Raw genomic sequence first — 23555 nt, 5'->3', positions numbered from 1 at the left:
CTATTCCCATTTAGAAAGCCAAAGAGAAATTGTTGGAAAAATTCAGCAGGTCTGATAGCATCTGTGGTGAGAAAGCAGGGTTTATGTTTCAGGTACAGTGACTCTTCTTCAGAACTGAAGGCTTTTCAACAATTTCTGTTTTTGTTTCTGATACAGCAACATCTGCAGTTGTTTTGCTCTTTGTTCTCCCATTTCAAAACTGTCGACTGCACGGTCAGTGTAGGAATTAACTGTGGCATGTTTAAAAGTGTTTTGTCAGAGACGTCTTTGAACCTGAAGTTTACCTGTTGAGAACGATGTGGTTTCAGATGTGGTTATAGTTGTAGATGGTTCTGTTGAAGTAGTTTCCTCAGATGTTGAAGGTGAAGATGATGGAGCTGTTGATGTTCCATCAGAGAATGAAAGCAATTATTCAGTCACATAGTCACATCAAATGATAATGATCAGTTCAATGGGTTGAATAAAACATGACAAACACAAAAGTATTTAGTCACTTCATATTATCCATCTGACCACAATAGATTTTATGAATACATGCCAGATTTATTAAAAAACATGTTAATTTTACCTTTTCAGAAAGCAGCAACATAGAACATCAAATATAGAAAAATACAGCACAGAACAGGCTGTTCGGCCTACGATGTTGTGACAAGGATTAATCCTAATCTAAAATAAAATAATCTAACCTACACACCCCTCCATTCACTGCTGTCCATGTGCATGTCCAATAGTCACCTCAGTGTTCCTAAACACTCTGCTTCCACCACCAACCTGGCAACACATTCCATGCGTTCACAACTTTCTGCATAATGAATATACCTCTGACATCTCCTCTATATCTTGCTCCTAATACCCCACAACTATGACCTCTCATGGCCCTTAATCCTACGCTGGGACAAAGTCTCTGGCTATCGACTCTACCCATGCCTCTCATTTCCGTGTAAACCTCAATTGGTCAGCTCTCTTCCTCTTTTCTCCAGAGAGAAAAGTCCAAGCTAGTCAACCTCTCTTCATAAGACAAGCCCTCAATTCCAGGCAGCAGCCTGGTAAACCTTCTTTGTACCCTCTCCAAAGCCTCCATATCTTTCCCATAATAGGGCGACCAGCACTGGACACAATATTCCAAGTGTGGTCTCACCAGGGTTTTGTAGAGCTGCAGCAAAATCTCAAGGCTCTTAAACTCATTCCCCCTGTTAATGAAAGCCAAAACACCATATGCTTTCTTTACAAACCTATCCACTTGGGTGACAATTTTGAGGGATCTATGCACTTGAATCCAAAATCCTTCTGTTCCTCCACCCTGCCAAGAATCCTGTCTTTAATCCAGTATTCAGCATTCAAGTTCAACCTTCCAATATGCATCACTCTGCATTTATTCAAGTTGAACTCCATCTGCCATTCCTCAGCCCAGCTCTGCATCCTGTCTATGCCACGCTGCAGCCTGCAACAGCCTTCGAAACTATCAATGGCACCCCCAACCCTTGTGTCATCGGCAAATATACAAACCCATCCCTCAACCTCCTCATCCAAGTCATTTATACAAACTACAAAGAGCAGAGGCCCAGGAACAGAGCCCTGCGGGACACCACTCATCACTGACCTCTGGCAGAATACTTTCCATTTACAATCACTCTCTGCCTTCTGTCAGCCAAACAATTCTGAATCCAGACAGCTAAATCTCCCTGTATCCCATATCTCTTGATTTTATGAATGAGCCTACCATCCGGAACCTTATCAAATGCCTTGCTGAACTCCATATACACCACATCCACTGCCCAACCTTCAGCGACCTGTCTTGTCACCTCCTCAGTGAACTCAATAAGATTTGTGCGGCATGAACTGCTTTTCCAAATAGTCATAAATCCTATCCCTCATTATTCTTTCCAAAACCTTGCTGATCACAGATGTAAGACTGACTGGTCTGTAATTGCCAGGGATTTCCCTATTCCCATTCTTGAAAAGAGGAACAACACTCACCTCAAACCAATCCTCTGGTACGACTCACATGGAGAGTGAGGAGTCAAAGATCTTCGCCAGCGGCTTAGCAACTTCCTTTCTCGCTTCCCGGAGCAACCTAGGATAAATCTGGTCTGGCCCTGGGGACTTATCAATCTTAACGGTTGCCAACATTTCCAGCACATCAACTTCCTCAACCTTGATCTGTTCAAGACTATTTCATGGCTCCTCATATTCTCATTCACAACAAGGTCCATTTCCTTACTGAAAACCGCAGCAAAAAACTCATTTAGGGCTTCCGCTATCTGCACAGACTCCACACACAAGTTCCCTATGCTATCCCTGACCAGCCCTATCTTCTCACTGATCATTCTGTTATTCCTCACGTATGAGTAAAATGCCTTTGGGTTCTCCCTAATCCTTCCTGCCAAGCCTTTTTTGTGCCTCCTTCTGGCTCTCCTCAGTCCATTTCTGAGCTCCTATCTAGCAAGCCTGTAATCCTCTAAAGCTGTGCTAGATATTTGCTTCCTCCATCTTACGTAAGCTGACTTCTTCCTTTTGATGAGAAGCTCCTCTGTTCTCATCATCCAAGGCTCTTTAATCTTACCTCTTCTTGTCTGTCTCAGAGGAACAAATTTATGCATCACTCGCAATAACTGCTCCTTAAACAGTTTCCACATGCCTGTTGTGCCCTTTCTGTGGAACAATTGTTCCCAGTCTGTACTTCCCAACTTCATTCTGAGAGCGTCATAATTTCCTTTTCCCCAATTCAATATCACCCCATGGTAATTGTTCTTTTCCCTCTCCATTGCTACAATAAATGTGAGGCAGTTGTGGTCACTGTCAGCAAAGTGTTCTCGCACTGTGTGACCTGACATCTGCCTTGGCTCATTGCCGAACACCAAATCCAAAATGGCCTCTCCCCTCATCAGCCTGACGACTGAATAAGTACACCTGAGCACACCTGACAAAAAAGGAAATTGGTCCAAATTCATTATTAGTTACTTAAGGCAACAGTAATGACCTTTGCTTGGATTTTGATTTAAGACAGGAATTAGCCTTATCATTTTAAATTTATTTATTCCATAATGTTGGCTGGATGGCTAGTTTGCCATGGAATGTGATGCCAACAGCACCTGTTCAATTCCTAGACTGGCTGAGATTACAATGATGGTCTCATCTTCCTAAACTCTCCCTGCATCTATTGGATGGTGCTGCACAAATGAAGATCATCAACACACATCCATCTCCAAAGAGTGTGCAGCACTATGGTCTGCTGGAAGTACGGTAAATTTAACTTTGCTGCTTGATGGCTGGATTATAATAAACCCTACCTGTTGTTTCTGGTGTTGTGGAAGTTGTCGAAGTAATCTCAGAGGTGGTTGACCCTGGGGAAGTGCTTCCTTCTGATGTCCCAGAAGATGTCACGTATTCTAAGAATAAAATATCGATGGATCATTGTATGTCTCCATGTATTCAGAAATAGTGCAAACTCAAAAGATAAACTTTGTTGAATTGAACTCAACCCGATTGATTACTGTATTTTTGCACTCAAGAACAATGCAACTAACCAATTATGAAATGGTTTGTTGCAGTCGGGTCTTCTATCATCAGGGAAGTCCTATATGAATTTCCAATGTATTTCAGGTATTTTGAAAACGTAATTTGTTATGAGACTATATTGATCCATTATTAAGCAGGATAAGAATATCTCTGTGAGTGCAAAACTGTTTTCAGCAGCAAGTGTCAATAGAAGAAGTGATCGGTAGTTCTTTGTGAGAAACATTATCCGAGGGCTGGTTTATGATTTTCAATTTATGCCATCAGGAAACTAAATGAAACTTTAAAATTTAAGAAAATTTCAAATGTGTACAAAATTTAGTGGATATTATTAATATTTATTGCATAACAGATATGCTGAGAAATTAAAGTGAAAGGAAATAATTAGCCATGAAATTCTGAAAATAAATTAACTTTTCCCATTTAGAAAGAAAAAGAGACATTGCTGGAAAAATTCAGCAGGTCTGATAGCATCTGTGCAGAGAAAGCAGAGTTTATGTTGATGATCAATCAGAGAACAAAAGCAATTATTCCATTACATACTCGCATCAAATGATAATGATCAGTTCAATGGGTTGAATAAAACATGACAAACTCAAATGTATTTAATCACTTCATGTTATCCAACTGATCACAATCATTAGGCTTCCACAATAGATTTTATGAATGCATGCAAGTTTTTTTTCATAAAATTTTAATTTTACCACTTCAGAAAGCAGGATTTTGGTTCAAATTCATTATTAGTTACTTAGGGCAACAGTAATGACCATTGTTTGGATTTTGATTTGTGATAACTGATGAGCTGATCATTTTCAATTTGTTCACTCCCTAATGTTGGCTGGATGGCTAGTTAGTCATGTACTGTGATGCCAACAGCACAAGTTCAATTCCTAGACTGGCTGAGATTACGATGATTGTCTCATCTTCTTAAACTCTCCCTCATCTTTGGGATGGTGCTACACAAATGAAGCGAACCAACACTCATCTGTCTCTAAAGAGCGTGCAGTACTATGGTATGCTAGATGCACTGTAAATTTAAGTTTACTGCTTGATGACTAGATTGTAATAAATCCTACCTGTTGTTTCTCGTGTTGTGGAAGCAGTTGAAGCAATCTCAGAGGTGGTTGGCCCTGTGGAAGTGCTTCCTTCAGAGGTCCCAGAAGATGTCACATATTCTAAGAATAAAATATCAGTGAAACAGTGTACGACTCCCTGCATTCACAAGTAGTGCAAAACTAAAACAAAAATATCGCTGAATTGATGTCAAATCAATTGATTCTTATATTCTGGCACAAAACAATTAGGCAACATCTCATGCGACTGAGATCTTCCATGATCAGGAAGGGCCTGTATGCATTTCCAATACATCTCAGGCATTTTGTGAAAGTAATCTGTTGTAAGGCACTATTAGCCATTATTAACTGGGATAAGATTATTGCTGTGTGAGCAACTGTTATTAGTACCAAATGTCAATAGAAGAGGTGATTGCTGGATCTTTGGATGAAATGCTATCAGAGGGCTGGTTTATGTCTTTCAATTTATACCTGAAGAAAACCAAATCAAACGTGAAAATTTCACAACTTCAAAAGTTTAGTGGATATTGTTAATGTTTATTGAAGAACAGATATGCTGAAAAATTAAGTTGAAAAACAATAATTAGCTTTTCAGAAATTTTGAAAATAAATTAACTTTTCCCATTTAGAAAGACAACAGAAATTGCTGGAAAACGTCTGACAGCATCTATGGAGAGAAAGCAGAGTTAAGATTTCAAGTCCAGTGACCTTTCTTCAGAACTCAAGGTTTTCCAGCAATTTCTGGTTTTGTTTTTGATTTCGCAACATCCGCAGTTCTGCTTATTTTTGCTCTCCCACTTAGTAATTATTGACTGTACTATCAATGTAGGAATTAACTGTGGAATGTTTAAAAGTGATTTGTCAGAGAGGACTTTGAAACTGTACTTTTACCAGTTGAGGATGATGTGGTTTCAGATGTGGTTATAGTTGTAGATGGTTCTGTTGAAGTAGTTTCCTCAGATGTTGAAGGTGAAGATGATGGAGCTGTTGATGTTCAATCAGAGAACAAAAGCAATTATTCAGTTTCATAGTCAAGCCAAATGATAATGTTTACTTCAATGGGTTGAATAAAACAAGACAAACACAGAAGTATTTAATCATGTCATATTATCCACCTGATCACAATAATAAGGTTTGCACAATAGATTTTATGAATACATGCCAGATTTATTAAAAACAGGTTAATTTTACCATTTCAGAAAGCAGGAAATTGGTTCAAATTCATTATTCTTTACTGAGGGCAACAGTAATGACCATTGTTTGGATTTTGATTAATAATATCACATAACATGATCATTTTTAATTTGTACACTCCCTAATGTTGGCTGCATGGCTAGTTTGCCATAGAATGTGATGTCAACAGCACCTGTTCAGTTCCTAGACTGGCTGTGATTACGATGATCATCTCATCTTCTTAACTCCCCCCATTGTCTGTTGGATGGCGCTACTCAAATGAAGCTAACCAACACTCATCTGTCTCAAAAGAGCATGCAGCACTATGGTCTGCTGGGCGTATGGTGAGTTTAACTTTACTGCTTGTTGGCTGGATTGTAATAAATCCTACCTGTTGTTTCTGGTGTTGTGGAAGCTGTTGAAGTAATCTCAGAGGTGGTTGGCCCTGTGGAAGTGCTTCCTTCAGAGGTCCCAGAAGATGTCACATATTCTAAGAATAAAACATCAATGAAACACTATAAGGCATCCTGTATTCATAAATAGAGCAAACTTAAAGAAAATCCTTGCTGAATTGAACTCAAACCAATTGATTACTGTATTTTTGCACACAAAAACTATGCAACTAACTAACTATGAGATGGTTTGCTGCAATCAGGTCTTCCATGATCAGGAAGGTCTTGTATGAATTTGCATATATTTCAGCCATTTTGCAAACAGAATTTGTTATGCGACTATAATTAACCATTATTAAACAGGATAAGAATAACTCTGTGTGAGGATATCTCTTTTCAGCAGCAAAAGTCAAAATAAGAAGTGGTTTGTAGCTCTTTGTAAGAAAAATTATCAGAGGACTGGTTTATGACGTTCAATTTATGCCATCAGAAAATGAAATGAAACTTGACAATTTAAGGAGAGTTTAAATGTGTACAAACATTAGTGTCAGTCATTAATATTCATTGCAGAACAGATATGCTGAGAAATTAAATTGAAAAGAAATAAATAGCCATGAAATTCTGAAAATAAATGGACTATTCCCAAGAAAAAGAGACATTGCTGGAAAAGTTCAGCAGGTCTGATAGCATCTGTGGAGAGAAAGCAGAGTTCATGTTTCAGGTCCAGTGACCTTTCTTCAGAACTCAAGGCTTTCCAACAATTTCTGTTTTTGTTTCTGATACAGCAACATCCGTAGTTCTTTCGATTTTTGCTCTCCCATTTAGTAACTGTTGACTGTACTGTCAGTGTAGGAATTAACTGTGGCATGTTTAAAAGTGATTTGTCAGAGAGGACTTTGAACCTGAGGTTTTACCTGTTGAGGATGATGTGGTTTCAGATGTGGTTATAGTTGTAGATGGTTCTGTTGAAGTACTTTCCTCAGATGTTGAAGATGAAAATGATGTAGCTGTTGATGTTCAATCAGAGAATGAAAGCAATTATTCAGTTACATACTCACATCAAATGATAATGATCAGTTCAATGGGTTGAATGAAACATGTCAAACACGAAAGTATTTAATCACTTCATGCTTTCCACCTGATCGCAATAATTAGGTTTGCACAACAGATTTAATGAATACATGCAAGACTTATTAAAAACATGTTAATTTTACCATTTCAGAAAGCAGGAACAAAGAACATAGAACATTTCAAAATACAGCACAGTACAGGCCCTTCAGCCCACGATGTTTTGCTCAGGATTATTCCTAATTTAAAATAAAATAACCTAACCTACGCTCCCTTCCATTCACTGTTGTCCATGTGCATGTCCAACAATCACCTCAATGTCCCTAATGACTCTGCTTCAACCACCACCATTGCTGGCAACGCATTCTATGCATTCACAACTCTCTGCAAAATGAATATACCTCTGACATCTCCTCTGTACCTTACTCCTAACACATTAAAACTATGACCCTTTGTGACAGTCAATCCTGCCCTGGGGAAAAGTCTCTGGCTATCGACTCTATCCATGCCTCTCATTACCTTGTACACCTCAATCAGGTCGCCCTTCTTCCTCCTTCTCTCCAGAGAGAAACGTCCAAGCTCAGTCAACCTCTCTTCATAAGACAAGCCCTCATATTCCAGGCAGCATCCTGGTAAACCTTCTTTGTACTCTCTCCAAAGCCTTCGCATCTTTCCTATAATAGGGCAACAAGAACTGGACACAATATTCCAAGTGTGGTCTCACCAGCATTTTGTAGAGCTACAGCAAAACCTCGCAGCTCTTAAACTCGATCCCCCAATTAATGAAAGCCAAAACACCATATGCTTCCTTAACAACCCTATCCACTTGGGTGGCTAATTTGAGGGGTCTATGCACTTGAACACCAACATCCTGCTGTTCCTCCACACTGCCAAGAATTCTGTCTTTAATCCTATATTCAGCATTCAAGTTCAACCTTCCAAAATGCATCACTTTGCATGAAACCAGGTTGAACTCCATCAACCATTTCTCAACCCAGCTCTGCATCCTGTCAATGTCACGCTGCAGCCTGCAACAGCACTCAATACTATCAATGGCACCTCCAAACTTTGTGTCATTGGCAAATTTACTAACCCACCCCTCAACCTCCTCATCAAAGTCATTTGTACAAACTACAAAAAGCAGAGGCCCAAGAATACAGCCTAATCATTTTAAACTTGTTTATTCCATAATGTTGGCTGGATGGCTAGTTTGCCATGGAATGTGATATCAACAGCACCTGTTCAATTCCTAGACTGGCTGAGATTATGATGATGGTCTCATCTTCTTAAACTCTCTGTTGTCTGTTGGATGTGCTACACAAATAAACCTCACCAACACACATATGTCTCTGAAGTGTGTGCAGCACTATGGTCTGCTGGAAATACAATAACTTTAACTGTACTGCTTGATGGCTGGATTGTAATATATCCTACCTGTTGTTTCTGATGTTGTGGAAGCTGTCGAAGCAATCTCAGAGGTGGTTTCCCCTGGGGAAGTGCTTCCTTCAGAGGTCCCAGAAGACGCCACGTATTCTAAGAATAAAATTTCAATGAAACAGCGTAAGTGTCCCTGTATTCACAGATAGTGCAAACTTAAAGAAAAACTTTGTTGAATTGAACCCAACCGATTAATTACTGTATTCTTGCACACAAAAAGATGCATTTAACCAACTATGAGATGGTTTGTTGCCATCAGGTCGTCCATGATCAGGACGGCCCTATATGAATCTCCAATATATTTCAGGCATTTTGCACATGTAATTTGTTACGAGACTATATTTATCCGTTATTAAGCAGGATAAGAATATCTCTGTGAGCAAAACTGTTTTCAGCAGCAAATGTCATTAGAAGGAGTGATTGGTAGTTCTTTGTAAGAAACATTATCAGAGGACTAGTTTATGACTTTCAATTTATGCCTTCAGAAAACCAAATGAAACTTGAAAATTGATGGAGATTTCAAATGTGTACAAACTTTAGTGTAAGTCATTAATATTTATTGAAGAATAGATATGCTGAGAAATTAAATTGAAAGGAAATAATTAGCCATGAAATTCTGAAAATAAATGAACTATTCCCATTTAGAAACAAAAAGAGACATTGGTGAAAAAATTCAGCAGGTCTGATAGTATCTGTGGAGAGAAAGCAGAGTTCATGTTTCAGGTCCAGTGACCTTTTCTTCAGAACTCAAAGCTTTCCAACAACTTCTGTGTTTGTTTCTGATACAGCAACATACGCAATTCTTTTGGGTTTTGCTCTCCCATTTAGAAATTGTCGACTGTACGGTCAGTTCACAGTAGGAATTAACTGTGGCATGTTTAAAAGTGATTTGTCAGAGAGGACTTTGAACCTGAGGTTTACCTGTTGAGGATGATGTGGTTTCAGATGTGGTTATAGTTGTAGATGGTTCTGTTGAAGAACTTGCTTCTGATGTTGAAGGTGAAGATGGCGTAGCTATTGATGTTCAATCCAAGAACGAAAGCAATTATTCAGTTACATACTCATTTCAAATGATACCGATCAGTTCAATGGGTTGAATAAAACATAACAAATGCAAAAGTATTTAATCACTTCATATCATTCACCTGATCACAATCATTAAGCATCCACAATGGATTTTATGAATGCATGCAAGATAAGATGTTAATTTAACCATTTCAGAAAGGAGGAAATTGTTTCAAATTGATTGTTTGTTACTGAGGGCAACAGTAATAACCTTTGTTTGGATTTTGATTTATGATAGGATATAGCATGATCATTTTTGATTTGTTCACTCCCTAATGATAGCTGGAGGGCTAGTTAGCCATGGATTGTGATGCCAACAGCACCAGTTCAATCCCTAGACTGGCTGAGATTACGATGATGGTCTCATCTTCCTAAACTCTCCCCTCATTTTTCGGATGGTGCTACTCAAATGAAGATCACGAACACTCATCTGTCTTGAAAGAGTGTGCAGCACTATGGTCTGCTGGATGTACAGTAAATTTAACTTTACTGCTTGATGGCTGGATTGTAATAAATCCTACCTGTTGTTTCTGGTGTTGTAGAAGCTTTCGAAGTAATCTCAGAGGTAGTTGCCCCTGTGGAAGTGCTTTTTTCAGAGGTCCCAGAAGATGTCACATATTCTAAGAATAAAATATCAAAGAAATATTCTAAGGCATCCTGTATTCATAAATAGTGACAAATTAAAACAAACTTCACTGAAATTAATTATTCAGTTACATAGTCACACCAAATGATAATGATCAGTTCAATGAGTTGAAAAAAACATAACAAACACAAAAATATTTAATCACTTCATATTATTCCCCTGGTCACAATATTAAAGATTGCAATAGCATTTTATGAATACCTGCAAGACATTTAAAGGATGTTAATTTTACCACAACAGAAAGCAGGAAATTAGTTCAAATTCATTATTTGTTTCTTTGTTTATTGTTAGGAATTTGCTTTATGATAGGAGACAGCATCAAAATGTTTATTTGTTTAATGTTGGCCGGATGGCTAGTTTGCCATGATGCCAACAGCACCAGTTCAATTTCTAGATTGGCTGAGATTACGATAATGTTCTCATCTTCTTAACTCTCCCCTCGACTGTTGGATGGTGCTCACCAACACACATCTGACCAGCATTATGGTCTGCGGAACGTGCAGCATATTTAACTTTACTGCTTGATGGCTAGATTGTAATAAATCCTACCTGTTGTTTCTGGTGTTGTGGAAGGGGTATTGGTGGTTGATCCTGTGGAAGTGCTTCCTCCTGAGGTCCCAGACGATGTCACATATTCTAAGAATAAAATATCAATGAAACAGTGTAAGGCTCCCTGTATTCATCAGTAGTGCAAAATTAAAAGGAAAGCATCGCTGAATTGAAGTCAAACCGATTGATTACTGTGTTCTTGCACAAAATAAATTTTGCAACATCTGATGTGAGAGAGATGGTTTGCAACAGCCAGATCTTCCATGATCAGGAAGGGCCTAAATGAATTTCCAATATATTTCTGGCAGTTTGTGAAAGTAATCTGTTGTAAGGCGATACTTATCCATTATTAAGCAGGATAAGAATATCTCTGTGTGAGCCACCCTGTTATGAGCAGCAAATATCAATAGAAGAAGTGATTGTTGGATTTTTGGATGAAATGCTATCAGAGGGATGATTTATGTCTTTCAATTTGCACCAGAAGCAAACCAAATCAATCTTGAAAATTTAAAAAGATTTGAAAAGTGTACAAATTTTAGTGGATATTGTGAATGTTTATTGAAGAACAGATATGCTGAGAAATTAAATTGAAAAGCGATAATTAGCCATGAAATTCTGAAAATAAACAAACTTTTCCCATTTGGAAAGAAAAACAGAAATTGCTGGAAAGAGTCAGCACGTCTGACAGCATCTGTGGAGAGAAAGAGGATTTTTTTTCAAGTCCTGTGACCTTTCTTCAGAACTCAAGGTTTTCAAACAATTTCTGTTTTTGTTTCTGATACAGAAACATCTGCAGTTCTTTTGCTTTCAGCTCTCCCATTTAGAAACCATCGACTGCACTGTCAGTGTAGGAATTAACTGTGGCATGTTTTTAAGTGATTTGACAGAACAACCTTTGAACCTGCAGTTTTACCTGTTGAGGATGATGTGGTTTCAGATGTGGTTATAGTTGTAGATGGTCCTGTTGAAGTAGTTTCCTCAGATGCTGAAGGTGAAGATGATGGAGCTGTTGATGTTCAATCAGAGAACAAAAGCAATTATTCAGTTTCATAGTCAGGCCAAATGATAATGTTTATTTCAATGGGTTGAATAAAACAAGACAAACACAGAAGTATTTGATCATATCATATTATCCACCTGATCACAATAATTAGGTTTGCACAACAGATTTTATGAATATATGCAAGATTTTCTTTTTAAAAAGTCTTAATTTTACCATTTCAGAAAGCAGGAACTTGGTTCAAATTCATTGTTAGCTACTTAGGGCAACAGTAATGGCCTTTGATTGGATTTTGATTTGTGATAACAGATGACCTGATCATTTTCAATCTGTTCACTCCCTAATGTTGGCTGGATGGCTAGTTTGCCATGGAATGTGATGCCAACAGCACAAGTTTAATTCCTAGACTGGCTGAGATTACGATGATGGCCTCACCTTCTTAAACTCTCCCCGTGTCTGTCAGATGGTGCTACACAAATGAAGATCACCAACACCCATCTATCTCCAAATACCGTGCAGCGCTATGGTCCACTGGGAGTATGGTAAATTTAACTGTACTGCTTGATGGCTGGATTGTAATAAATCCTACCTGTTTCTTCTGGTGTTGTGGAAGCTGTCGAAGTAATCTCAGAGGTGGTTGCCCCTGTGGAAGTACTTCCTTCGGAGGTCCCAGACGATGTCACATATTCTAAGAATAAAATATCAATGAAACACATAAGGATCTCTGTATTCACCAGTAGTGCAAACTTAAAGAAAAACATCATTGAATTGAAATCAAACCGATTGATTACTGTATTCTTGCACACAAAAATCATGCAACTAACCAACTATGAATTCCAATATATTTCAGGCATTTACCAAACAGAATTTGTTACAAGACAATATTTATCCATTATTAAGCAGAATAAGAATACCTCTGTGTAAGCAAAACTGTTTTCAGCAGCAAATCTCAATAGAAGAAGTGATCAGTAGTTCTTTGTAAGAAACATTATTTGAGGGCTGGTGTATGACTTCCAATTTATGCCATCAGGAAATCAAATGAAACTTGAACAATTTTCAAACATTTAAAAACTTTAGTGTATGTCATTCATATTTATTATGGAACTAATATGCTGAGAAATTAAATTGAAAAGAAATAATTAGCTATGAAATTCTGGAAATAAATTTACTGTTCTTGTTTAGAAAGAAAAAGAGACATTGCTGGAAGAATTCAACAGGTCTGATAACATCTATGGAGAGAAAGCATAGTGAATGTTTCAGGTCCAGTGACCCTTCTTCAGAACTCAAGGTTTTCCAACAATATCTGTTTTTATTTCCAATACAGCAACATCTGCACTTCTTTTGGTTTTTGCTCTTCCATTTAGAAACTGTTGACTGTACGGTCAGTGTAGGAATTAACTGTGGCATGTTTAAAAGTGATTTGTCAAAGAGGACTTTGAACCTGAAGTTTTACCTGTTGAGGATGATGTGGTTTCAGATGTGGTTATAGTTGTAGATGATTCTATTGAAGAACTTGCCCCTGATGTTGAAGGTGAAGTGGATGTAGCTGTTGATGTTCAATCAGAGAACGAAAGCAATTATTCAGTTACATACTCACATCAAAAGATAATGATCAGTTCAATGGGTTGAATAAAACATGACAAACACAAAAGTATTTAATCACTTCATATTATCCACATGATCACAATAGTTAGGTTTGCACAATGGATTTTATGAATGCATACAAGATTAATAAAAGTGTAAATTTTACCATTTCAGAAAGCAGGAAATTAGTTCAAATTCAATATTAGATACTTAGGGCAATAGTAATCACATTTGTTTGGAATTTGATTCACGATCGGAAATAGCCCTATCATTTTAAATTTGTTTATTACATAATGTAGACTGGATGGCTAATTTGCCATGGAATGTGATGCCAACAGCACCAGTTCAATTCCTGGACTGGCTGAGAGTATGATGATGGTCTTGTCTTCTTAAACTCCCCCTCGTCAGTCGGATGGTGCTACACGAATGAAGCTCGCTGACATATGTCTGTCTCTAAAGAGTGTGCAGTACTATGATCTGCTGGAATTTAACTTTACTGCTTGCTGGCTGAATTGTAATAAATCCTACCTGTTGTCTCTGGTATTGTGGAAGCTGTCGAAGTAATCTCAGAGGTGGTTGTCCCTGTGGAAGTGCTTCCTTCGGAGGTCCCAGATGATGTTACATATTCTAAGAATAAAACATCAATGAAACAATGTAAGGCTCCCTGCATTCATAGGTAGTGCAAAATGAAAAGAAAAACAAAGAAGTCAAACTGATTGTTTACTCTATTCTTGCACACAAAAAATTGTGCAACATCTGATGTGAGTGAAATGGTTAGCAACAGCCAGATCTTCCATCATCCGGAAGGGCCTGTGTGAACTTCCAGTATATTTCAGGCACTTTGTGAAAGTTATGTGTTATGAGGCGATATTTAGCCATTATTAAGCAGGGTAAAAATATTTCTGTGTGAGCAACACGGTTATGAGCAGCAAATGTCAATAGAAGAAATGATTGCTGGTTCTTTGCATGAAATGCTATCAGAGGGCTGGTTTATGTCTTTCAATTAACACCAGAAGAAAATCAAATCAATCCTGAAAACTTAAGGAGATTTCAAACGTGGACAGATTTTAGTAGATATTGTTAATATTTATTGAAGGACAGATATGCTGAGATATAAAATTGAAAAGCAATAATGAGCCATGAAATTCTGAAAATAAATGAACATTTCCCAATCAGAAAGAAAAAAATGGAAATTGCTGGAAAAATATCAGCACGTCTAGCAGCATCTGTGGAGAGAAAGCAGAGTTAATATTTCAGGTCCAGTGACCCATCTTCAGAACTCAAGGTTTTCCAGCAATTTCTGTTTTTGTTTCTGATATACTGTTATGAAGATGTGTGTGCACTATATCTTTAAAAGAGTTAGAAGCCAGAAGAAATATGTGACAGCACCAAGTGTTCTTACTGAGGTAACAATGTAACACTGGATTGAAAGCTAGATTTGCTGAGTTGCCTGGAAACGACAAAACAAATTTAAATTAGACCAATCAGTTTAACTTACATCCTGAAAAATACCAAACTCCAATCGAGTTTGAATTTAGTATATTGACAGTCTTCATATCCAATGACACAACCTGATGCTTTGGAGATATAAGACCAGGGTAAAGTGAACAGTTGAGAGAGGAACTGCCAAGCTACCAGCATGTCAAGACTGCCTGAAAAATAGCTCTCTTAAAAGTACCTTTATCGATCAGTAACCTGTAATGCAGAATCCCTAAGAAGTTTTGCTTTGTAAATCTTAATTCAGAGTTTTATCGGGCTAACATTATGGAAGGGGAGATAGCTTAGTGGAAGATGTTATAAGTAATTGTTATTTAATTATTCTCTGTTATACTTTAAGAAATGAAATTGTTAATTTTTACTTTAAATAGTTCTTGGCCTAACAAATATTTACAGATTTCTGCACAGGATAAATCTTTTCCATATTGCTGCTTTAAATTAAGCAGGAGTGTTTACCCCATGTCGTAACAGTTTGGTGGCTTGGGCCTGTGATTTGAACTGCTTTGATTTGAATAGATTTGAATAGATTCGAGGGTACGAAAAATCCCAGCAGATATAAACCCTTGCAGGTTAGTGTCCATATCTTTAAATAAAACATAGGTGAGGCAATTAGTTTAATTTTGGTGAATTGTGATTGATTGAATTAAAAGTGAGAGAAATGGCCATAAAATTGCTAAAGAAGTTCTGGGATTTGAAGATGATTCTTAAATTTGCCAATAATGTTTAGAAGGAAAGAAAAAGGCCATACTTTTAGAATTAGCAAATAAGTTAGATTTGGGTTTAACTAAGGACAAAAATAAACCTGAAATTGTAAGGGAGTTACTCAAACTCAAAGGGTGTGTCAGAAGAACAAACAAGTGCAGTAGAGGTAGAAAAACTTCAATTACAATTGAGGAAAATGGAGTTAGAAGATAAACAGAGAGAGAGAAAAGTGGGAGGAAGCGAGAGGAAAAAGAGAGAAGGTTCTTCGCTGAGCAAAGAAAGAGAGAAGAAACGAAGAGAGAGAGAGAGATGAGAGAGAAAGAGGAAAAAGAAAGAGAGACGGTTCTTAGCTGAGCATAAAGAGAGAGAATTTGAACTTAAAAAATTGTGAATTAGTCAGCAAAGTCGAGTTAACAGGATGGAGATTAAAAGACAAGGTAATGATATATACAAATATGTCAACACTTTGCCACATTTGATGAGAAAGATGTTGAAGCCTTCTTTATTTCTTTTGAAAACTTGGCTAGACAGATGGAGTAGTCCAAGGATTTATGGGTAATGCTAGTTCAGACTAAACTGGTCGGTGAGCCAGTGAGGTATTTGCTGCACTGTCAGATGAGGGGTCAAGAGATTATAAAGAGGTTAAACAGGCTTGTTTAAGTGCTTATGAATTGGTACCAGAAGAATATAGACAGCAGTTCAGAAACACAAAGAAGGAACCAGGTCAGACTTATGTTGAGTTTGAAAGAATTAAACATAATCATTTTGATCGATAGGTGTGTGCTTTGAAAATCGATAAGACTTTTGAGGTTCTAAGATTATTCTGCTGGACGAGTTTGAAAACTTACTTCCAGAGATTGTAAGAATTCAAGTGGAGGAACAGGAAGTTCAGGAAATGAGATGGGTAGCAGAATTAGCAGATGAGTACATGTTGGTGTGTACAATAAGCTTCCAGCCAGAATTTCGTCCTGTGAAGGATAGAAGTTGGAAGAAAGGGAGATCCGACACTATGAAACCAAGAGTAGAGAGCACTGCTAACTATTTACCACAGGATAGAAAAGAAGCCCAAGAGGGTGGACAGGAGGTGAAAGACCTCAGGAGTTTTCACTGTTATGGAGTGGGACACAGAAAATTACAGTGCTGGTGGTTTTAGAAGGGCACTGGGAAAAGGTGTTTTCACCTCCAGAAGGTGGGACATGTAAAGTCACAGTGCTGGTCGTTATAGAAAGGCACTGTGGGAAAAAATATGGTTAAAAAAAAGCTAAGCCAGTGGCATTAGTGAAGGTAGTAAAGGAGACCCCTGAAGAGTCGAGAAGCTGCAGGAGAGTGTACAGCCTAGGCAAGGCCTGGGTATGGAGTTAGTACCTGATCTCTGCAAAGAATTTGCCTCTGTGGGTAAAGTTTACTCAGAAAGAACAGGGGCAAAGGACAAGAAGTTATAATTTTGAGAGATACAGGATCTAACCAGTTGCTGATAGTAACGGATGAGCGAATATGCCCTCTTTCTGATCTGTTACCTGAAAGTGTGGAAATTTGTGGGATAGATGGACAGGAATGTAGCTTATGTAAGATCAGGGTGGAGTGCCGATTTAAGACTGGGGAAGTTACAGTGGGAGTGATTGACAGAGTATCAGTTCCAGGAGTTCAGTTTGTTCTTGGGAATGATTTGGCAGAATCCAAGGTGGGAGTGAGACCCCTTGTTGTGGAGAAGCCCAAGGAAGACCAAGAAACTGAGGAGTTAAAACAGAAATATCCTGCTATTTTCCCAGACTGTGTGGTAACCAGATCCCACTATCATAAGTCACAGCACAAAGTGAATAGAAAAGAGAAAGATGAAGGAGTTGAGGATCAGTCAGCAGATACCCTGTTTGACATAATGGTGCAGGAAAAAACTGAACAGGCAGAGGGTCAGACAGAAGTGTTTCATCCTGAAAGACTAAGAGACTTGCAACGACAAGACAAGATGATAAAAGATACATATGTGGATGCGTACTCCAAAAAGGAGGCAGAGAATATTCCTGAGGGTTATTATCTGAAAGATAGAATCCTAAGGCAGAAATGGAAACCACGGCAGGTTAGTGCAGAGGAGAAATGGGCTGAAGTGCACCAGATTGTGTTGCCGGTAGCATACAGACACGCTAGTGTTATGGGTGACACGTGAACTACCTGTAGAAGGTCATCTAAGAGTACGAAAGACTCAGGCTAAGGTACAAACACATTTTTATTGGCCTGGAATGCACAAGGATGTGGTTAACTTTTGCCCTTATGTATCATACATGCCAAATGTCAGCCACAGGCGGTAATAAAGCCAGCACCTTTGTTGCTAATTCCTGCATTTGAAGATCCTTTCACGTGGGTTATAATTGATTGTGTGGGAACCAGTACTTGTTAACCATAATGGATGCGTCTACCAGATTTGGGAGGCAATTCCATTATGGAGTATCAAGGCAAAAAAGGGTGGTTGAGGAGTTAGTGGCTTTCTTCACATGGAATGGGCTTCCGAGAGTGATTCAGTGGAACCAAGGGTTCCAGGAGTTCAGTTTGTTTAAGGAGGTTATAGATTGCTTAGGTATACAGCACTCTAAATCCATTGCGTATCATGCTGACACCCAGGGAGCTTTAGAAAGGTGACATCAGACCTTGAAGAACATGTCGAGAGCATACTATCAGGATTACCCGAATAATTGGGATTAAGGTATCCCATTTGTATTGCTTGTGATTAGAGATGACCCAAATGAATCTATTCAGTTCACTCCCTTTGAGTTAATATTCAGTCATGATGTGAGAGGCCCTTTGAAATAAATTAAAGAAAAATTGACAGGACCAAAGTCGGAGATCTCACATTTAGATTATGTACCGGAGGTGTATGGTTCATTTTTTATTAAGGGGGGAGGTGTTATGAAGATGTGGTGTACTGTATCTTTACGAGAGTTAGAAGCCAGAAGAAACACATGACAACACCAAGTGTTGGCAATAAGGTAACAATATAACACTGGGTCGAAAGCTATATTAGCTGGGTTGCCTGGAAATGACAAAACAGATTCGAATTAGGCCTATCAGTTTAAATTATGCCCTGAAAAATAGCAAACTCCAATCCAGTTTTAATTTAGTATATTGACAATTTTAAAGCCAATTACACAATCTGATGCTTTGGGATATAAGACAGGGGAAATTGAACAGTTGAGAGGAGAACTGCCAAGCTACCAGTATGTAAAGACTGCCTGAAAAATAGCTCTCTTAAAGGTACCTTTATTGATCAGTAACGTGTGAAGCAGAATCTCCAAGAAGAAGAAGAAGACAGGAATTCAATGAAAACTGAAAGCTGCCTGGTTTTGAGATAAGAGGTTTTGTTTTGTATATCTTCATTGGGAGTTTTATGAGACAAGTATTGTGGAAGGGGAAGGTTAAAGCTAGGTTAAAGGAAGAAGTTGCAATTAATTGTTATTTCATTATTCTCTGTTATACTTTTAAAAATAAAGTTGTTAATTTTTATTTTAAATCGTTCTTGGCTTATCAAATTTTCACAGATTACTGCATGGGATAAATCTTTTCTGTGTTTAAGTGAGATTACCCATGTCATAACATATTGCAACATCTGCAGTTCTTTTGGGTTTTGCTCTCCTATTTAGAAACTGTCAGTGTAGGAATTAACTGTGGCATGTTTGAAAGTGATATGTCAGAGAGGACTTTGAGCCTGAAGCTTACCTGTTGAGGATGATGTGGTTTTAGATGTGGTTATAGTTGTAGATGGTTCTGTTGAAGAACTTGCCTCTGATGTTGAAGGTGAAGATGATGTAGCTGTTGATGTTCAATCAGAACGAAAGCAATTATTCAGTTACATACTCACATCAAAGATAATGATCAGTTCAATGGGTTGAATGAAACGTAACAAACACAAAAGTATTTATTCACATCATATTATCCACCTGATCAGAATAATTAGGCTTCCACAACAGATTTAATGAATACATGCAAGATTTTTAAAAAAATGTTAATTTTACCATTTCAGAAACTAGGAAATTGGTTCAAATTAATTATTAATTAATTAGGGCAACAGTAATGACCTTTGTTTAGATTTTGATTTATGATAGCAGATAGTCTGATTATTTTTAATTTGTTTATTCCCTAATGTTGGTTGGATGTCTCGTTGGCCTTGGAATGTGAAGCCAACAGCACCTGTTCAATTCTCATCTTCTTAAACTCTCCCTTGTCCGTCAGATGGTGCTACTCAAATAAAGCTAACCAACACTCGTCTGTCTCCAAAGAGTGTGCAGCACTGTGGTCTGCTGGATGTACAGTAAACTTAATTTTACTTCTTGATAGCCAGATTGTAATAAATCCTACCTGTTGTTTCTGGAGTTGTGGAAGCTGTCGAAGTAATCTCAGAGGTAGTTGTCCCTGTGGAAGTGGTTGTTTCTGTGGTCGCAGATGATGTCATATATTCTGAAGATGACATATCAATGAAAGAGTGTAAGTCTCCCTGTATTCATCATTCGTGCAAAATTAAAAGAAAAACATCACTGACTGGAACTCAAGCTGATTGATTAGTCCAGTCTTGAACACAAATGTTATGCAACATCTGATGCGAGTGAAATGGTTTACCACAGCCAGGTCATCCATGATCAGGAAAGTCTTATATGAATTTCCAATATATTTCAGGTATTTTGGAACAGTAATCTGTTATGAGACTATATTTATCCATTATTAAGCAGGATAAGAATATCTCTGAGTGAGCAAAACTGTTTTTAGTAGTAAATGTCATTATAAGAAGTGATTGGTAGTTCTTTGTAAGAAACATTATCAAAGAGCTGATGTATGACTTCCAATTTATGCCATTAGGAAACTAAATGAAACTTGAAAATTTGAGAAAATTTCAAATGTGTACAAATTGTAGTGTATGTTGTTAATATTTATTGAATAACAGATATGCTGAGAAATGAAATTGAAAGGCAACAATTAGCTATGAAATTCTGAAAATAAATGAACTTTTCCCATTTAGAAAGGAAAACAGAAATTGCTGGAAAAGTTCAGCAGGTCAGGCAGCACGTCTGGAGAGACAGCAGTGTTTATATTTCAGGTCCAGTGACCTTCCTTCGGAACTCAAGGCTTTCCAACAATTTCTATTTTTGTTTCTGTTACAGCAACATTCACAGTTCTTTTGAGTTTTACTCTGCCATTTAATAATTGTCAACTGTACTGTCAGTGTAGGAATTAACAGTGGCACGCTTAAAAGTGATTTGTCAGAGAGGACTTTGAACCTGAAGTTTTACCTGTTGAGGATGATGTGGTTTCAGATGTGGTTATAGTTGTAGATGATTCTGTTGAAGAACTTGCCTCTGATGTTGAAGGTGAAGATGATGTCGCTGTTGATGTTCAATCAGAGAATGAAAGCAGTTATTCAGTAACATAGTCACATCAAAAGATAATGATCATTTTTATGGGATGAATAAAGCATGACAAACAAAAAAGTATTTAATCACTTCAGAGTATCCACCTCATCACAATAATAATGTTTGCAAAACACATTTTATGAGTAGATGAAAAATTTTTGAAAAAAATGTTAGTTTTATCATTTCAGAAAGCAGGAAATTGGTTCAATTTCATTATTCATTGCTCAGGGCAACAGTAATGACCTTTGTTTGGAAAATGCTTTATTGTAGGTGATAGCATGATCATTTTTAATTGTTTATTCCATAATATTGGCTGGATGGCTAGGTTACCAGGGAATGTAATGCCAACAGCGCCGGTTCAATGCGTAGTCTGGCTGAGATTACGATGACAGTCTCATCTTCTTCAACTCTCCCCTCGTTTGTTGGATGGTGCTAACCAACACTCATCTGTCTGCAAAGAGCGTGCAGCACTATGCTCTGCTGAACCTACAGCAAATTTAACTGGACTGCTCAATGGCTGGATTGTAATAAATCCTACCTGTTGTTTCTGGTGTTGTGGAAGCTGTCGAAATAATCTCAGAGGTGGTTGCCCCTGTGGAACTGCTTCCTTCAGAGGTCCCAGAAGATGTTACATATTCTAAGAATGAAACATCAGTGAAACACTATAAGGCATCCTGTATTCATAAATAGTGAAAAAATACAAGAAACACTTCACTGAATTCAACACAAACTAATCTATGGGTGGCATGGTGGCTCAGTGGTTAGCACTGCAGCCCCAGGGTCCAGGTTCGACCCCAGCTGCGGGTGACTGTCTGCATGGAGTTTGCACATTCTCCTCGTGACTGCGTCGGTTTCCTCCCACAGTCCAAAGATGGGCAGGTCTGGTGAATTGGCAATGCTAAATTCGCCTTAGAATCAGGTGCATTAGTCAAGGGGAAATGGGTCAGGGTGGGTTGCACTTCGGAGGGTCGAGGTAGACTGGTTGGGCTGAAAGGCCTGTTTCCAACTGTAGCGAATCTGATCTGATTACTTTACTCTTGCATACTTAAATTCTGCAGCATCAGATGTGAGTGAGCTGGTTTGCTACAGCCAGGTCTTCCATGATCAGGAAAGGCCTGGATGAAGTTTCAATATATTTCAAGCATTTCACGAAAGTAATCTGTTATGAGACAATATTTATCCAATATTAAGCAGGATAAGAATACCTCAGTGTGAGAAACACTGTTATGAGCAGCAAGTGTCAATAGAAAAAGTATTGGTAGTTCTTTGTAAGAAACATCATCAGAGGACTGGTGTATGACTTCCAATTTATGCCATTAGGAAATTAAATGAAACTTGCACATCTAAGGAGTTACCAAATGTCTTCAAATTTTAGTGTATGGCAATAATATTTATTGAGAAGAGATATTCTGAGAAATTAAATTGAAAGACAATTAACCATGAAAGTCTGAAAATAAATGAATATTTTCCCATTTAGAAAGAAAAGCAGAAATTGCCAAAAACATTAGCAGGTCTGACAGCATCTGTGGAGAGAAAGCATCATTAATGTTTCAAGTCCTGTGATCCTTCTTCAGAACTCAATGTTTTCCAACAGTTTCTGTTTTTGTATCCGACAAATCAGCGTCTGCAGTTCTTTTGCTTTTAGCTCTACCATTTAGTCATTGTCAACTGCACTGTCAGTGTAGGAATTAACTGTGGCATGTTTTAAAGTGATTTGTCAGAACAACCTGTGAACCTGCAGTTTTACCTGTTGAGAATGATGTGGTCTCAGATGTGGTTATAGTTGTAGATGGTTCTGTTGAAGTAGTTTCCTCAGATGTTGAAGGTGAAGATGATGGAGCTGTTGATGTTCAATCAGAGAACAAAAGCAATTATTCAGTTTCATAGTCAGACCAAATGATAATGATCACTTCAATGGGTTAATAAAACATAACAAACATAAAAATATTTAATCACTTCATATTATCACCTGATCGCAATAATAAAGTTTACACATGCATTTTATGAATACACGCAGAACTGTTTTAAAAAAATGTTAATTTTGCCATTGCAGAAAGCAGGAAATTGTTTGAGGTTCATTCTTAATTACTTAGGTCAACTGTAATGACCATTATTTGGATTTTGCTTTATGATAGAAGATAATATTATCATTTTTAATTTGTTTATTCCGTAATGTTGGCTGGATAGCTAGGTTATGATGGAATGTGATGCCAACGGCACCAGTTCAATTCCTCGTCTGGCTGAGATTACGATGACGGTCTCGTCTTCTTCAACTCTCCCCTCGTTTGTCGGATGGTGCTAAACAAATGAGACTAACCAACACTCATCTGTCTGCAAAGAAGGTGCAGCACCATGGTCTGCTGGACATACAGTAAATTTAACTATACTGCTTGATGGCTGGATTGTAATAAATCCTACCTGTTGTTTCTGGTGTGGTGGAAGCTGTCGAAGTAATCTCAGAGG

The 23555-nt window shown here is 37.9% G+C and overlaps 1 protein-coding gene across 1 annotated transcript in view; it reads right to left on the bottom strand.

The window, feature by feature from the left end:
• The window catches only part of LOC122556387 (serine-rich adhesin for platelets-like), a 144495-nt gene that overhangs the window by 86640 nt on the left and 34300 nt on the right, over positions 1-23555 (bottom strand). The window contains exons 15-31 of the mRNA XM_043703021.1: positions 20973-21065; positions 20047-20145; positions 19408-19500; positions 14032-14130; positions 13373-13465; positions 12509-12607; positions 11833-11925; positions 10920-11006; positions 10246-10344; positions 9581-9673; positions 8657-8755; positions 7069-7161; positions 6154-6252; positions 5481-5573; positions 4593-4691; positions 3291-3389; positions 285-377 (exon numbers count right to left, since the gene is read on the bottom strand). Coding sequence (XP_043558956.1) covers positions 285-377; positions 3291-3389; positions 4593-4691; positions 5481-5573; positions 6154-6252; positions 7069-7161; positions 8657-8755; positions 9581-9673; positions 10246-10344; positions 10920-11006; positions 11833-11925; positions 12509-12607; positions 13373-13465; positions 14032-14130; positions 19408-19500; positions 20047-20145; positions 20973-21065 — 1623 coding nt within the window. The remainder of the gene's footprint in view (positions 1-284; positions 378-3290; positions 3390-4592; positions 4692-5480; positions 5574-6153; positions 6253-7068; positions 7162-8656; positions 8756-9580; positions 9674-10245; positions 10345-10919; positions 11007-11832; positions 11926-12508; positions 12608-13372; positions 13466-14031; positions 14131-19407; positions 19501-20046; positions 20146-20972; positions 21066-23555) is intronic.

This window comes from Chiloscyllium plagiosum, chromosome 13 (assembly GCF_004010195.1).
Source record: "Chiloscyllium plagiosum isolate BGI_BamShark_2017 chromosome 13, ASM401019v2, whole genome shotgun sequence".
Taxonomy (NCBI): Eukaryota; Metazoa; Chordata; class Chondrichthyes; order Orectolobiformes; family Hemiscylliidae; genus Chiloscyllium; species Chiloscyllium plagiosum.
This window is presented reverse-complemented; position numbering and strand designations above follow the sequence as displayed.